Below are 17,405 nucleotides of genomic sequence, written 5' to 3' on the forward strand. Positions count from 1 at the left end.
GCATAGAATCGGCCCCGATTCGTCCCTGAAACGGTGAACAGGGACGCACAGCGCTCCTGTGCGGTGCGCAGCGTATTATGGTGTGAACCCGGGCTCAAGTGTCATTTCATTCGATAATTTATGAGGGCGTGTTTAGGGGCAGGGCAACTGGTGGCGTGAAACCCTTGAGGCCTGGCTAGTAGCTCAGGACTTGAAATTTTGAGCCAAGTAATATGTATGTGTGTACATTATATATATATATATATATATATATATATACACACACATATACACACACACACACACACACACACACACACACACACACACACACACATATATATATAGTCAAGGCCTAAAGAATTGCAGTAACACATATTTTGCTATACACGTTTATTCCCTTTGTGTGTATTGGAACAAAACAAAAAAAAGGGCAGGAAAGAAAGCCAATTGGACATTGACTGGTCAAAATTCTTGGCACCCTTTCAAAATTGTGGATAAATAAGATTGTTTCAAGCATGTGATGCTCCTTTAAACTCACCTGGGGCAAGTAACAGGTGTGGGCAATATAAAAATCACACCTGAAAGCAGATAAAAAGGAGAGAGGTTCACTTAGGCTGGCCATACATTATACAATTTTCTTGTGCAACTTTCCTTTAGATTTACCAAAACCATCTAATAGGAGTTCAAACCTAAACACTTTTAATTTGCATGCAATCAGGCAGGCCCTTCTATTACATAGTTGAAGGTAAATCTAAAAAAAATTGAATAAGAAAATTGTATGGTGTATGGCCAGCTTTAGTCTTTGCATTGTGTGTCTGTGTGTGCCACACTAAACATGGACAACAGAAAGAGGAGAAGAGAACTGTCTGAGGATTTGAGAACCAAAATTGTGGAAAAATATCAACAATCTCAAGGTTACAAGTCCATCTCCAGAGATCTAGGTTTGCCTTTGTCCACAGTGCGCAACATTATCAAGAAGTTTGCAACCCATGGCACTGTAGCTAATCTCTCTGGGCGTGGACGGAAGAGAAAAATTGATGAAAGGTTGCAACGCAGGATAGTCCGGATGGTGGATAAGCAGCCCCAAACTAGTTTCAAAGAAATTCAAGCTGTCCTGCAGGCTCAGGGAGCATCAGTGTCAGCGCGAACTATCCGTCAACATTTAAATGAAATGAAACGCTATGGCAGGAGACCCAGGAGGACCCCACTGCTGACACAGAGACATAAAAAAGCAATACTACAGTTTGCCAAAATGTACTTGAGTAAGACAAAATCCTTCTGGGAAAACGTCTTGTGGACAGATGAGACCAAGATAGAGCTTTTTGGTAAAGCACATCATTCTACTGTTTACCGAAAACGGAATGGGGCCTACAAAGAAAAGAACACAGTATCTACAGTGAAATATGGTGGAGGTTCAATGATGTTTTGGGGTTGTTTTGCCTCTGGTACTGGGTGCCTTGAATGTGTGCAAGGCATCATAAAATCTGAGGATTACCAAAGGATTTTGCGTCGCACTGTAGAGCCCAGTGCCAGAAAGCTGGGTTTGCGTCTGAGATCTTGGGTCTTCCAGCAGGACAATGACCTCAAACATACATCAAAAAGCACCCAGAAATGGATGGCAACAAAGCGCTGGAGAGTTCTAAAGTGGCCAGCAATGAGTCCAGATCTAAATCCCATTGAACACCTGTGGAGAGATCTTAAAATTGCTGTTGGGAAAAGGCGCCCTTCCAATAAGAGAGACCTGGAGCAGTTTGCAAAGGAAGAGTGGTCCAAAATTCCGGGTGAGAGGTGTAAGAAGCTTATTGATGGTTATAGGAAGCGACTGATTTCAGTTATTTTTTTCCAAAGGGTGTGCAACCAAATATTAAGTTAAGGGTGCCAATTTTTGGAGTTTTGTGTGACATTATGTCCAATTTGCTTTTTTTCCTCCCTTTTTTTGTTTTGTTCCAATACACACAAAGGGAATAAACATGCGTATAGCAAAACATGTTTTACTGCAATACTTTTCTGTGAGAAATACTTGATTTTCAGGAAAAATTTCTGGGGTGCCAACAATTTCGGCCATGACTGATATATACACATACACACACACACACACACACACACACACACACAATTGTGCTCATAAGTTTACATACCCTGGCAGAATTTATGATTTCTTGGCCATTTTTCAGAGAATATGAATGATAACACAAAACATTTTCTTTCACTCATGGTTAGTGTTTGGCTGAAGCCATTTATTATCAATCAACTGTGTTCACTCTTTTTAAATCAAAATGACAGCTGATCAAAAATTTACATACCCCATTTCTTAATACCGTGTATTGCCCCCTTTAACGTCAATGACAGCTTGAAGTCTTTTGTGGTATTTGTGGATGAGGCTCTTTATATTCTCAGATGGTAAAGCTGCCCATTCCTCTTGGCAAAAAGCCTCCAGTTCCTGTAAATTATTGAGCTGTCTTGCACGAACTGCACATTTGAGATTTACCCAGAGTGGCTCAATGATATTGAGGTCAGGAGACTGAGATGGCCACTCCAGAACCTTCATTTTATTCTGCTGTAGCCAATGACAGGTCGACTTGGCCTTGTGTTTTGGATCATTGCCATTTTGGAAGGTTCAAGTACATCCCATGCGCAGCTTCCTGGCTGATGAATGCAAATGTTCCTCCAGTATTTTTTGATAACATATTGCGTTCATCTTGCCATCAATTTTGACCAAATTTCCTGTGCCTTTGTAGCGCACACATCCCCAAAACATCAGCGATCCACCTCCATGTTTCACAGTAGGAATGGTGTACCTTTCATCATAGGCCTTGTTGACTGCTGTCCAAATGTATCGTTTATGGTTGTGGCCAAAAAGCTAAATTTTGGTCTTATCACTTCAAATGACTTTGTGCTAGAAGATTTGAGGCTTGTCTCTGTGCTGTTTGGTGTATTGTAAGCGGGATACTTTGTGGCATTGGCATATTAATGGATTTCTTCTGGTGACTCGACCATGCAGCCCATCTTTCTTCAAGTGCCTCCTTATTGTGCATCTTGAAACAGCCACACCACATGTTTTCAGAGAGTCCTGTATTTAACCTGAACTCATGTGTAGGTTTTTCTTTGCATCTCGAACAATTTTCCTGGCAGTTGTGGCTGAAAATTTAGTTGGTCTACCTGACCGTGGTTTGGTTTCAACAGAACCCCTCATTTTCCACTTCTTGATTAGAGTTTGAACACTGCTGATTGCCATTCTCAATTCCTTGGATATCTTTTTAAATCCCTTTCCTGTTTTATACAGTTCAACCACCTTTTCCTGCAGATCCTTTGACAATTCTTTTGCTTTCCCCATGACTCAGAATCCTGAAACGTCAGTGCAGCACTGGATTAAAGATGCAAGGGTCTGTCTAGACTCCAGAAACTCATTGACCTTTTATACACACACTAATTACAAACAAACAGATCACAGGTGAGGATGGTTACCTTTAATAGCCAAACCCCTTTGTGTCAACTTGAGTGCATGTTATCAGGCCAAAATCATCAGGGTATGTAAACTTTTGATCAGGGTCATTTGGGTCGTTTCTGCTGTCATTATGATTTAAAAAGAGTAAAACACAGTTGATTGATAATACATGGTTTCAGCCAAACACTAACCATGAGTGAAAGAAATGTTTGTGTTATCATTCATATTCTCTGAAAAATAGCCAAGAAATCATAAATTCTGCCAGGGTATGTAAACTTATGAGCACAACTGTATATATCCAAATAACACGCCCGAGCTCATCTCTTCACCACACAGAGCCACAAAGGCAAGAGAATTTCTTGTCGGGCAGTGTATCAGTGCTCGGATGAACACGCTTAGACAGAATTTTAATGGTTAAAAGAATGTGAGGCAAAATGGTTGGCCCTCATGCATGTTCACTTTATCAAATCTGGCCCTCTGTGAAAACTTTGCACACCCTGCTGTAGACAATCCAGATGCCCATAATTCAGGTGTAAGATAATCGGTAGGATAATTTTAGGTGTTCTAAAGAGCTTTAAAGTGTTACTAAGCACACTAATATGAAAATAGTTAATCTGCGTGACCCCCCCCCCCCCCCCCACAGTGCCCACAGCTTATAAATCTTCTTTGTACATTAAAATACTGCCACTATATACCTTTTTCCCTGATCTGTATACCACAATTACATAATAAACTGCAGTTTCTCCAGTGCTGAGAGTTCAGGTGGGTGGATTGTCCACTTGCCACGTCACCTGCCACAAGTTGCAGATTGTCATTTGCCTCGTCACCTGCCACAAGTTGTGGATTGTTCACTTGCCACAAGTTGCAAATTGTCATTTGCCACATCACCTGCCACAAGTTGTGGATTGTCCACTTGCCACGTCATCTGCCACAAGTTGTGGATTGTCCACTTGACACGTCACCTGCCACAAGTTGCGGAGTGTCATTTGCCACGTCACCTGCCACATGTTGCGGATCGTCACTTGCCACGTCACCTGCCACAAGTTGCTTGTTCAAATCTAACATATGGGTCAAATTCCAATTATACTTTGGATAACAGCAATGCTAATGGTTTATTGGATTGGTCAAGGGCTCATTAGGGGTATATAAATTGTCTATGAATCATTGCAAGCAATTACAAGTTTTTTAAATATTTTTTAATGGTTCTTCATCATTTGCAAACATTGTTGAGATTTTTAATGTAAAAAAAATAGGGCACCTTTAAAATTGCTTATAAACGAAAATGCGGCTAAACGCCGGTACCGTGTTTAGCCATGTTTGGTGTCTGAAACGTGGAAATCTTTGGCGTCTGAACTTATTATTTTGCCTACAAAGAAAGGCTGTTAAACGCAACTGCCTAAAACACTGTAAACAAAACTGTGTACATGGTCACATAGGATAACATTGAATGAGTTCAGGGGCAGTTGAAAAAAAATGTCCAACGGCCTCTGAACGTCCGTTTAACAGCCTCAGTGTACATGAGGCCTAAACAAAATAATATCCTTTTTTAAAAATGATTGCTAAATGGAAGAGTCTTCCTTCCTCGTCACTATCTGAACAATCTCATTGATGTCATAAAAACATCTCGAATGTTTGCATCTTTGTAGATGTTTTATTCTTAAAAAACATCCCAGCAATAATTTAACTCCTATAACTTGGGATACTCTTATTGTCACTTGAACCTCTAAATACACTACTGGTAAAAAAAAAATAAAAAAAAAAAGCCAACTATACAAAAAGGAACTAGGCTTTTTTTTATTTTGCCAGAATGAAATCTTATAAGATTGCATATTGCAATTATATTTTTGTCAGTTATGATAGCAGCTGCAAGATTGAAATAAAAATGTATTGTTTTAAGTCACAAAATTGATTGAGAATGTATATATTCATCAAGTGTTAGAAAAAAGAAGGTTTCCTAAGATGGATATAACATGGCACTCATCTCTTTTTATGACTCTTCCACGTGAAAATTAACATAAAAAAACCAAAGACAAAATACTGTAACAGACACAAATAAGATACGAATAGGATGGGGGAGAAAGAGGATGATTATTCAAGATCTGACCATTCAAAAACAACTTTACCTTTCAGGATTTTTGCTCAATCATAGTAGACTAAGGTATATTTAAAGCAAGTAAAAATACTAGGCTAGATTCTAATGGATCATAAAAGATAGGCAGTTGCCTTATCGATAGTAACAATTGCACTGTATTATGCACTGCACAACCTAACTGGAATTCTTTAGTCTGCTTAAGTGGTTTTTGTTTGCTGTGAGATGGTTATTTTGATATCTGACAGCCTATAATTGATATATGAACAGTCTGAAAGTCAAATATTTTCCTACCGTGGAATAATTTCCTTTTTTTAGTTCAACTTAAATCAATTATTATGTGAAGTCTTTGCTCTTTTTGACAAAAATTGCCCTTAGTAATAGTTGTTTTTGTTCTTGAAAAAACTAGTTAATAAAAAATTACCTAATTAAAAAAAAACAAAACAAAACAAAACAAAACAAAAAAAAAAGACAAAAACAAAAAAAAAAGTTAGCAAGCATATTTTTGAGATGGAACCGTACAAAAAAAGGCTCACCTGCAGCATAAAAAGGATGACAACCACCAAGCCAACCCAGCTGTGTAGACTGTACATGTTCGGTATCTTTTTGGCATTGTGAAAGTCGAAAACAGCCACCAAAGCTATTATAACAAGGACAGCAGCGGTCAGGTGCAGTCCAGCGTGTATACATTTCATTAGCAGCTTGCTACATTTCCAGGTCCATGGCAATCTGTAAACTATTATGGCTGGAATAAAAACAAAAAAAAGTGAGATTTCAGAAGGAATCAATGCTTAAGCATACAGTATTACAGTTCAGGTATAAAAAGGTATGGAGTAGGAGTCCCTTCTAGTTGCCCAAAACAACCACAATCACTTCCATACACGTTTCCAAGGGCATATAGCAAAAGGAAAAAGGAGAATATGATTAGCAGCAATGGGCAGCAAAAAAAACCACAACATTTAAAAAAAAGCATTATGCCAGTTTAGATTAGTTTGTGATATTAACCACTTCCATACTGGGCACTTTTACCCCCTTGCTGCCCAGGACAATTTTCAGCTTTCATCGCTGTCACACTTTAAATAACAATTGCACGGTCATGTAACACTATACCCAAACTAAATTTTTTATTTTGTTCACATAAATAGAGCTTTCTTTTGGTGGTATTTAATCACCACTGGGTTTTTTATTTTTTTGCCAAGTAAAAAAAAGACCAAATTTTTTTTTTTTTTTTTTTTTTTAAACGTGTTATTCTTTGTTTCTGTTATAAAATTTTGCAAATAACTAATCTTTCTTCATAAATTTAAGCCAAAATGTATTCTGCTACATTTCTTTGGTGAAAAAAAAAGCCCAAATCCGTGTATATTATTTAGTCTGTAGGAAAGTTATAGAATCCACAAAATATGGTATATACTGTATCTGAAAAGTGATCAATCCTGATATACCGACGACCTATCTCATTTCTTGAGGCCCAAAAACATCAGGACAATGCAGATATCCCCTAAATGACCCCTTTTTGGAAATTGACAGTTCAAAGCTACGTAGTAAGAGGTTTCTGAAGTTATCATTTTTTGTCATAACATTTGGGAAAATTAAGATTTTTTTTTTTTCCTTTCACAGGCTTCCTCTGCTGACTTCTATGTTTACAGGGGCATGTGGGTGATCGGTCACAATGGGTCCTGTGCTCATGGAGGTCTGCAAACACTGTACACCAGGTTACTTTGCTACATTCCCTTTTGTCAACAACTCATTCCATATGCCATACTGTACAATTCCCTATCCAGCACCTTCAACCTCATTATGTATGTCATACTGTACTTTCGCTATTCTGCACCACCTCATTCCATTCACTGTGCTGGTTCATTTCCTATATTCTACTCTTCCTTATTCTATGTGCCAAGCTGTATGTTCCCTTTCTGAACCTCCACAGTACCTAATCTATGCTGTACATTCCCTATTCTATGCCTCTTTTTTTCATATGCCAGGAATTATGTTCCCTATTCTGCACCTCTTCATTTTGTATGCCATGCTGTACATTACCTGTATTCTAATTCTATGTGCCTTGCTGTAGGTTTCCTATTCCGCACCTCCTCAGTCTATATCCTATGCTGTACATTCCTGGATTACTTTGCAAGTGAATTAGACTTTGCATGGAACCAAAGAGCAGATGAACTTTACAAAGTAATTTTCATTTTGTAATCCTGTTTCATCTTACTGTTGCCTATTGTTATTGTTTTGTATCTTTTCTGGAAAAATGTTCCTTTTCCTTTCATTAAAACTATCTTAAAATTGTAAAGTGATTCTAATGCCATGTACACATGACCGGACTTTTAGACCGGACTGGTCCACGAATCCGTCGAACAATCTGACCATGTGTGGGCTTCATCAGACCTTCAGCGGACTTTTTCTGTTGAAAATCAGACGGACTTTAGATTTGGAACATGTTTCAAATCTTTCCAACGGACTCGGGTCCGGTCGAAAAATCAGTTCGTCTATATTGTAGTCCGATGGACAAAAAAGGACGCAAGGGCAGCTATTGGCTACTGGCTATGAACTTCCTTATTCTAATCCCTTCGTACGTCATCACGTTCAAACCAATGGACTTTCTAACGGACTTTATTCTGTTCATGTGTGGGCAAGTCCGGTCGTCCAAAAGTCCGTCGTAACTCCATCCAAAGTCTGTCGGAAAGACCGTCCGACCTTTGATGCTGAAAAGTCTGCTTGTGTGTACGCGGCATTAAGGTTGTAATAAAAAAACAAAAAAAACACACAAACATGATCTACTTACCTGTTCTGTGTAATGGTATTGCACAGAGCAGCCTCGATCCTCTTCTTTTTGGGTCCCCAGCAGGCGGTCCTGGTTCTTCTTCCCTGCTGAGTGTCCCTAATAGTATGCCTCTTGCTATGGGGACACTCGAGTAGGCTTGCTCCCAAAAGCAGATGCTGATACTCTGAAACTTTGATCCTGAATATTTCTGTTGCCCAGGAGAAGTTTTCTACATGCACAAATTTCCATTCACGCACATCACCATCGGGAGGCCATAGGAAGTCTTTCAAAACCATCTAAATGTACCACATCTTTGCAGAGCTAAAATAAATTAAAACCTTCCAGTCCCAGTACACCATTACATGTGCAGGTAGGCATTCTCTATTACACAATATCTGTCGATTGTATGGTATTGAAATTCAATCAAAAGAGGACCATGTCTCCATGTCTTTGTGGTTACTGCATTTCTGGTTTCCTGCTCCATGTAGCAGAAGATCAGGCAAGTGAACCAAGTGAAGTTCTTGGAGTGAAAAGGCTTTTTTTTTTTTTTTTAATTTGTGTGCACGGCCAGATATGTTCAACATATAAGAAAACAGGGAGGGCGCACCGACCTTGTGCATTACCAAAGATAAAATTTCGCAATGCCATCTGGTTCCTCCTAATATCCGGTCCAGGTTGCAGGTCTGGAAGACACAGCTCTGAATCTTTGGAGTAATGTTAAGCCTTTTTTTTTTTTTTTATTAATTTTTCTTTATTGAGTTTATAAAAAAAAAAAAAAAAAAAAAAAAAAAAAAAACATACAGTTGCACTCGTTTTTACATAGATTAGTTAAACTAATAACCATTAAATCCTTGCAACAAACAACTGTAAAAGCCTTTATAGATTTTTTCCTTTGCTTTTCCTCCCCTCTCTTTTTTTCCCCCTTTCCCTTCTCTTTCCCACCTTGCGTCTACCCACTCCCCTCCCTCCCCCAACCCCCCAGAAGTCCCCCCCCCCCATCCCAATCAATATTCTTAGAAAAGGGTGCTTTTTAATCTAACTAATATAATATCCTGATTCCATTTACTAGACAGGGTTTCCCTAATTTCCTTTCACCGCCCCTCTGCGCTCCCAGGTTCTCTTCTACTTGAGCTTTCTCTTGGGTTTTTATGCGGCTCAGAAAGAAATGCCCAACCAGTGTAACCAGGGTCTCCATATCTTTATAAATTTACCATAGCTACTCCTCCTGATATAGACTGTCTTTTCTGTCCACACCAACTTATCCATTGTAATAACCCATTCTTCCGGGGTTGGGGGTGTGGCAGAAAGCCAGAACTGTGCTATCAGTTTCCTTGCTTGATAGAGGCACCTCACGATGGCGATATTAGTACTATTATTCCCTATATTCTCTCCTGTCAGACCAAGGACACATACCTTGGCCTCCAGGGCCAGTTTAAATTTAAACCTAGTTTCTATAATCTTTACTATCTCTGCCCAAAATCTTACTAATTTTGGGCATCTCCACATCATGTGTATGAGATCTCCTGTCTCCAGGCACCGGGGGCATTTGTCGTCCAGTCTGCTACCAAATCTAAATAATCTCTTAGGGGTATAATAGACTCTGTGTAGCAGGAAGAGATGCGAGGCCTGCTGCGACGGAGAGACGGACACCAGCGGGCCAGACTCCAGTATCCTTTTCCACTGGTGATCCGTAATCTCCCCCACACCTACCTTCCATCTCGCCCTGACGCCCATGTTCAGTTGCAGAGCAAGTAGCCTTTCAGCCAATTGCCTATATATCATTGCTATCAGGCCTTTAGTATTGTTTGTTCTAGTTATTCTATTAAGAAGTGGAGCTTTGCACCATTCCAGTGGGCAGTTCCTAAATTGACTGTCCAAGGCATGCCTGGTCTGCAAGTAACAGTAGAATGTTTTATTTGGGATTCCGTATTCTCGTCTCAGCTCAGTAAAGGATTTTACGATATTATCATCATATAACTGAGCCAGCCTGCATATTCCATGGTGTTCCCATATCGTGTTTTTTTCCAGGGCTAACAATTCTGGTAAGGATTTGTTATGCCATATGCCAGTGAGGCCCCTATAACCCATAATCCTCTTAACAGTCTGCCAGACTTTGGTAACTAACCTATATGTTGGGAGCCCATCCTGTAATGAACCAGGCTCTAATGCCTCAGCCAAGGAGTTATGTGGTTTGCCCTGCAGCATGATTTTGCCACTAGTGTCCATCATTCCTTGGGTCTCGCATCCCCCTATATGCTGCAGCTGAGCAGCCAGGAAGTAGCTATAGGGTTGGGGTACTGCCATTCCCCCTTCCCTAATGGGTCGCTGTTGAGTTTGTAAGCTAATCCTTGCCTGCCCTTTCCTCCATATTAATTCTCTGAATAAGGTGTTTATTTTTAGGAACCATTTCTTCTCAATCCAGACTGGGGAGTTATGGAGCACGTACAATAGTTGTGGCATCCATATCATCTTTACTAGGTTAGCTCTACCTGCCATAGATAGAGGGAGTTGGCACCAAATGTCACTTTTCCTTTTGAATTTTGCCAAGAGGGGGACTAAGTTATCTCCAATATAGTGGTAGGGGTCATTAGAGACAACTATGCCCAGGTACCTCATTTTCTCTGTTACCCTTAACCGAGGTATGCCACCAGTAAAAGCGTTAATAGTTGAATCTATCGGTAAAAGTGTAGATTTTCCCCAGTTAACTATCAATCCCTATAATCTCCCAAACCTCTCCACAAGCTGTATTACTTTTTGTAGGGATGGCCCCATATCGCCCAATAAAAGTAGCACGTCGTCTGCATATAACGCTATCCTTTCTTCCCCATTTTTCCTCCTGAATCCCTGCACACCGGTCGAGGTTCTCATTACTTCTGCTAATGGCTCCATTGCTAGAGCCAATAGCAGGGGTGACAGCGGGCACCCCTGCCTCGTCCCTCTCTCAAGGGGCAGCCATTCTGAATATTCAATATTGATCTTTAGTCTGGCACTTGGGTGAGAATATAAAGTTTTCACCCATCTAATAAACATAGGGCCAAACCCGAATCTCTCCAGTACCCACCAGAGATATCCCCATTCCAGGCTGTCGAATGCCTTGGCAATGTCCAAGGACAAAATCGCTCTGGAACCCTTACCCCCTGTCGGGGACTGGAGATTCAAGTATGTCCGTCTAATGTTTGCACTGGCGGACCTATTAGGGATAAACCCTGTCTGGTCCAGATGTACTAATCTCGAGATACATTTGTTTAGCCTAATTGCCATTACTTTTGCCAGAATTTTAATATCAGAACATAGCAGTGAGATTGGTCCATATGAAGATGCATCGAGATGATCTTTCCCCTCTTGCTGTATCAATGTTATATTGGTCTCTGACATCAAAGAGGGCAGCCTACCCTCTGTAGCCGCCCAGTTCAATGTCATCAGAAGTAATGGAAGCAACACCTCCCCAAAATGCTTATAGGTTTCCAAGGGCAGTCCGTCCGGGCCTGGTGATTTTTGATTGGGCATGTCTGCTACTGCCTGTTTTAATTCTTCAAGAGTTATGGGAGATTCCAGTCCGATCCTATCTGTTTTAAGAGAGAGTCGGCAAATTGACGCCCAATAGGAAACTTTCCATCTCTCTCGGTTCTAGCCGATGTTGTGACTTATATAAGTCTTTATACAATTCAAAGAATGTCTCCTTAACTTTCAAGGGATCAGATGAAATTTCCCCACTGGGAGTCCTAATCATAGGTATCGATGAGGAGGGGGAATTGGTACTAGCTACTAATGCCAGTGTTCAACCCACTCTTTCCCCCTCTCCAAAGCACCTCTGCCTCTGAAAAAGTCTCCTATTTTCAGCATTTCTGGTTATGTCAGTCTTGTTCTCCTGCTGCTTTTTCAACCATAACTCCTGTTTTTCTGGACTTGGGTCTTCCACATACTGCCTCTCCAATTCCAGCACCTCTTTTCTAATCTGCTCTCCCCTTGCCCTTGATTGCTTCTTAACCCTTATTACCTGTTGCATTAGGATCCCCCTAAGAAATGCTTTTAGGGAATCCCAGACCACCCCCTCCGACGCTGAGCCCAAATTATTTTCGATAAACTCTTTTAATTTTGCGGATATATCTTCTGTACACCCTATTATCTCCAACCATATTGGGTTTAATGCCCATAATCTCTGAATATGTCTATCATGAACATTTACCACCAGCGTCAAAGGCGAGTGATCCGATATCCCCCTCAGCCGATATTCTACTTTACTTACAAGGGGCTGTGCTGCTCCATTACCTATAGCCAGGTCAATGTGAGAGAGTGTGCGGAGAGACCCAGAGAAGCAGGAGTACTGCCGATCCTTTGGGTTTCGGGTTCTCCAAAGGTCGCACCACCCAATCTCCTCAAGTAACTGAGCGAGCCGTCCCCCAGTTGCCCTTTCCACCCTGGCCCCTGGTGGAAACCTGTCCAGGCAGCTATTAAGGACCACATTGAAGTCACCCACCACTATGATCGGGGTGTCAGCTTCATCCTCCACATACTCTAACAGGCAGTACAGAATCTCCATCTTAAAAGGGGGGAGGGATATACAAATTTGCTATAATAAATGGATTACCCTCTATAATACAATGTAAGAAAACATAGCAGCTCAGTGCATCAATCTTGACATCCCTGCAGGAAAACACCAGACCTTTTTTGACCAATATACTCACTCCCCTTGAATAAGAGGAGTACACTGAATGGAATTGGGCTTGAAATTTCTTATTCCCGATTAATAATTTGGACTCATTGGTCAGGGTTGTTTCCTGCAGGCACATCAGTCCAGTGCCATGGGACTTCAACTCCGAGAATACAGTGGCCTTTTTAATAGGATCGCCCATTCCCCTGATATTCCATGAACTTATTCCTACTGTTCTGGGCAACATTAGTGAAGAAAAAAAAAAAATAAAAAACAAAAGAAAATTACAACCCTTGCAAGCAAAGGGCAGAGAAAAAGAAGTCAGTCTTGAGTAACTGAAAACACCAACAACCCCTCTACCAGGGCCGACCTATCTAAAATACCTATCACTTTGGATATCTTCCCTTGCCACTCTCAACACCATTACTAAACTTACTTTACTATTCTTAAATGTGAGTGAATATCTCAAAATTCTATGTGCTATTTTAACCTTTTCTATCCCCAACTTTTGTTCTAGTGCAATGTAACCCTTTTTTATTAATTGAAACTCATATACTTCTTTACCCTCTTGTGACCCCCCCCTCCCCCCCCCCCCCCTTGCCTAACTTGGCCAGCCCTGGGGACATACCTTGTGACCCTTCTAACCCCAGCAACATATTCTTTCCAAAACTCCTTCCCCCAGTCAAAATATTTTCCCTTATTTATCCTTGCTTGCCCTTCCCTACCTCCCTCCCCTCCCTTGACCCAAATTTCATACAATAGTGTTATCAATAAAACATCAACCCTCCACCTTTTACCATCTCTCATTAAACACCTTCACCAAACCTTCCCCATCAAGCATCAAAAATAATTTTAACTCGCTATGTTCCAGCTCTAAAAGTTCTTTTTGTTGTCTTCAAGCCATTTTGTGGCCCCATCAACAGAGTCAAAAATATGTGTTGCCCCTAGGGCCTCTATACGCAGGCGCGCCGGGTACAGCAAAGCGTATGCTATTTTGAAAGTCCGCAAACTGCGCTTGATATCCGCAAATCCTGCCCTTTTCTTCTGCAAGTCCGGGGAGTAGTCTGGGTATAGTGAAATTTGGGCGCCATTGTAGAATATATCCCCCTTTTCTCTGGATTTCTGCATCAATGTCACCTTATCTATATAACTAAACAATTTCATAATTAATGGTCTGGTAGTACCTGGTGAGGTAGTCCTAGTGGGTACCCTGTGCGCCCTCTCAATAGCAAAAAAGTGCGAAAATGTTTCAACTCCAAAAACCTCCCTGAGCCACTTTTCCAAAAATACTTCAGGACAGGAGCCCTTGCTTCTCTCTGGAAGGCCCATTACCCTCACATTATGTCTGCGTAACCTGTTTTCCATTTCATCCATTTTAAATTTATATGTATCTAGCTGGGTTTGCATCAATTTAAACTCTTGCCGCATTGGATGTAAAATATCTTCGACTTGGCTTAGCCTCTCCTCCAAAATAGAAGTCCTTTCCACAGCTTTTTGTAGTTCTTGGCTCATAGAGCGCAGCTCTTCCTTAAGACCCCTTAACTGGTCACATAAATTGCTTAGTGATCCCCTGCAAGAGTTAACTGCGCTCAGTACTTCTTTTAATGTAGGCTCAGGTTCGCTAGTTACACTAGTATCAGGGATAACTTCGAGCATTTTTTCCAGGAGGTCCCTCTCAGGACTTTTTTTAGTGGCAGCTAATGATGTTAATGATGTTTTGCTTATGCTTTTTCTGTCCCCCGTACATCCCAGCTGTGTCTTCTCGTGGGGCGGCTGGTTACCCTTAACTGGGGAGTGTGAGGGGGTGTGTGCATATTTCTCTAATTTAGCCGCCGCTGCCATTGCAGATGCTGCTTGATTCCCCTTGTCTTTGAGTGAACGGGTAGACTGGGCCGATGAGCTTTCCTGGGGGTGCTGGGACTGTTCCTCCCCCTTTTTTTCTAGTCATAATGCAGCTATACAATGATATGAGGTGATATATACATAAAAATGGACCGTTACGCTCCCCTGGCTTCACTAGGGAGCATACACAACCTCCACAGTGTAGTACCGCGTTATATAATTATGACAAAAGAAAGGGGTATCAGAAAAAAAGTTCCTTAGTAAAGTGGACCGTTGCGCTCCCCTGGCTTCACTAGTGAGCATACACAACCTCCGCGGCGTAGTACCGTGTTATGTAATTATGACAGTTCTGCCGGTAATACCTCTTGGCTCTTCCCGGTATCAGAGCTAACAGCCAGCGCGGTCGCGCCCATCCAACGGATCCCCCTCCGGTCCTGGATCCGGTCCTCCAGTCCTGTAACTTTCGCCGCGAAGAGTACCTATCGAGCCGGTGACTGCTTTCCCCTCAGAATCCCACAGGGCTCCCTCGGCTCTCGCGAGAGTGCAGGGCCATTGCCGGGCAACCAGCCGATGCGAGCAGACCAGGACGCCGTCACCACGAAGTGTCCAGCCTCCGCCAGTGCCGATCTCCCACACACACTCCTCCGTCCCCAGCCAGCCAGCCAGCACGCCTCCAAAGGAGACCGAGGGACAACAAGCCGGGTAAGATGGGATAGGAGCAGACGAGTAAAGGCAGTAAGGTATGTAGAGCTGGATCAGTTCATTAGGGGTGGCAGCAAGGAGCTGGAGCAGGGAGAGAGCTCACACACCTCCGCTCACCTCCACATCCGGTCACGCCCCCCGTCAGTGATGAATGTTAAGCCTTTTTTAAATGCTTGTTTGTGAGTATGACCTTTGTTTTTACTAGTCAAATAAATGTTATCTTTGGTAATGCACAAGGTCGGTGCGCCCTCCCTGTTTTCTTATATGTTTCAGCCTTAAGGACACCCATTTTTCTGAGGAGGGCAGCAAGATCTTTGACTTTCCACACTTTATTCAAAGGGTTGGCCACACCACTTACACATGGACTAAGGGCCTGAGCGCAGGAGATTGTTTTGTGTTGTTCAGATATGTTCAACACCAGACTCTCATAAGCATAACACTGGCCATTCACCTTGCAGTCTGATAGCACAATTTCTTTTAGATATACCAAGAATGGATTGCGTGGGTAGAGCTTTTTCTACATAGTTGTGGTGGATTAAAAGGAGCTTGTATACAGACTGTGCAATCAGATTGCAACTTGCCTTGTCATCCTTAGTCTCAGCTAGGTTGGTGGTTCAACCTACAAATGTCAGTTTCTTGAGTGGAAGGGTAGGTCAGGTTTCAGCCTCTCCTGGCTTCTGGAATAGCCAATCTACACCCACAAAGTAAGTAAGAAAAAAAGTTTTAAATTCTATTCTTTGTTGACATTTTCTTGCTGCCAGTTGAGGCAAAAGTTCTCAGATCTATTCCCAAAACTAGTAAGTCTCAAAATGCACCTACTAACCATCTGAAACCATGGTCCAGTTAAAGATGGTTTTCTGATCAAAAAAGTGTCTAAAAGAAGAAATATCACTGGCTGGATAGTACAGACAGTATGAACAGATGCTTCCTTAACACTCACATTCTCCACAATGCCTTCGACCCTGCCTGGTGCCGAGACTCTAACCCATTCGTTCTTAACCTTTTTACTGCAGAAAAACCCTTGAAATATGTTAGGTCTCAGGGAACCCCTGCTAAAACAAATTCTTTGGGGGTCAGTGAGGAAAAATGTCTTGACTTTAACGGTAAGGGAAGAATGCCATTAGTGTCATTCTGTTTGCTCTGCCAAATGGCATTAGACCAAGAACTTTCCAGGTACCACCAGATTTGAGGTCAACCAGCAACAACTCAAGGAACCCCTAGCAATCTCTTGAGGAACCCTAGGGTTTCACAGAACTCTGTTTGAGAATTGCTGCTCTAACGTCTTGTAGGCAACGTCTTGCATGTATACAGGCACACCATTCTGTTTCTGTGTAGTAGCGGGTTCAATAAGCAAAGGTCATTTATTCGAATGCAATTTTCTGTTCAATAATTTTTATTGAATACAGAAGAAAGACAGTAAAATGTATGTACATTTGCTTGGGGTACACACATTTCGAATAGTAACGTATACAAGCTTATAAATGTAGGAGCGATTAGCAAGAATATGATCTAGAGATAATTGAATGAAACAGGGTGGATTAGGGAGCTGGGGTGAGGGACATACATCTTTCAATGATCATATTGGAGTGTGCCTCCAGACCACCTACTCGCCCCTAATGGGATCAAACTGTGAATGGGTGGGGGAGTCTCCATAATTAAATCGGGTTGTCCCCAACCGAGACTAAAGGAGTATTGTATGAGCTGAATAGGTTTCATGCAATTTGTATTTTCACCTTCTTTCAGGGCACCTGTTAGTAACATGAGGTGGTGGTAGAAGATCATATAGCTATATTATGCGGTATGGGTTAGTACCCAACAGAAACCTGTGAGAAGGAAGATGTGTGTGTATCCCACTGTTATGGGCCGTGATGCTGTAAATAGAGGAAGGAAGGTGAGAGGGTGATAGGCCCATGGAGCGGGGCTGATGTGA

At 41.7% G+C, this 17,405-nt stretch overlaps 1 protein-coding gene across 1 annotated transcript in view; it reads right to left on the reverse strand.

Moving 5' to 3' along the window:
• CYBRD1 (cytochrome b reductase 1) overlaps positions 1–17,405 on the reverse strand; it is a 53,150-nt gene that overhangs the window by 6,843 nt on the left and 28,902 nt on the right. The window contains exon 2 of the mRNA XM_073633915.1: positions 6,053–6,261. Coding sequence (XP_073490016.1) covers positions 6,053–6,261 — 209 coding nt within the window. The remainder of the gene's footprint in view (positions 1–6,052; positions 6,262–17,405) is intronic.

This window comes from Aquarana catesbeiana, linkage group LG06 (genome assembly GCF_042186555.1).
Source record: "Aquarana catesbeiana isolate 2022-GZ linkage group LG06, ASM4218655v1, whole genome shotgun sequence".
Taxonomy (NCBI): Eukaryota; Metazoa; Chordata; class Amphibia; order Anura; family Ranidae; genus Aquarana; species Aquarana catesbeiana.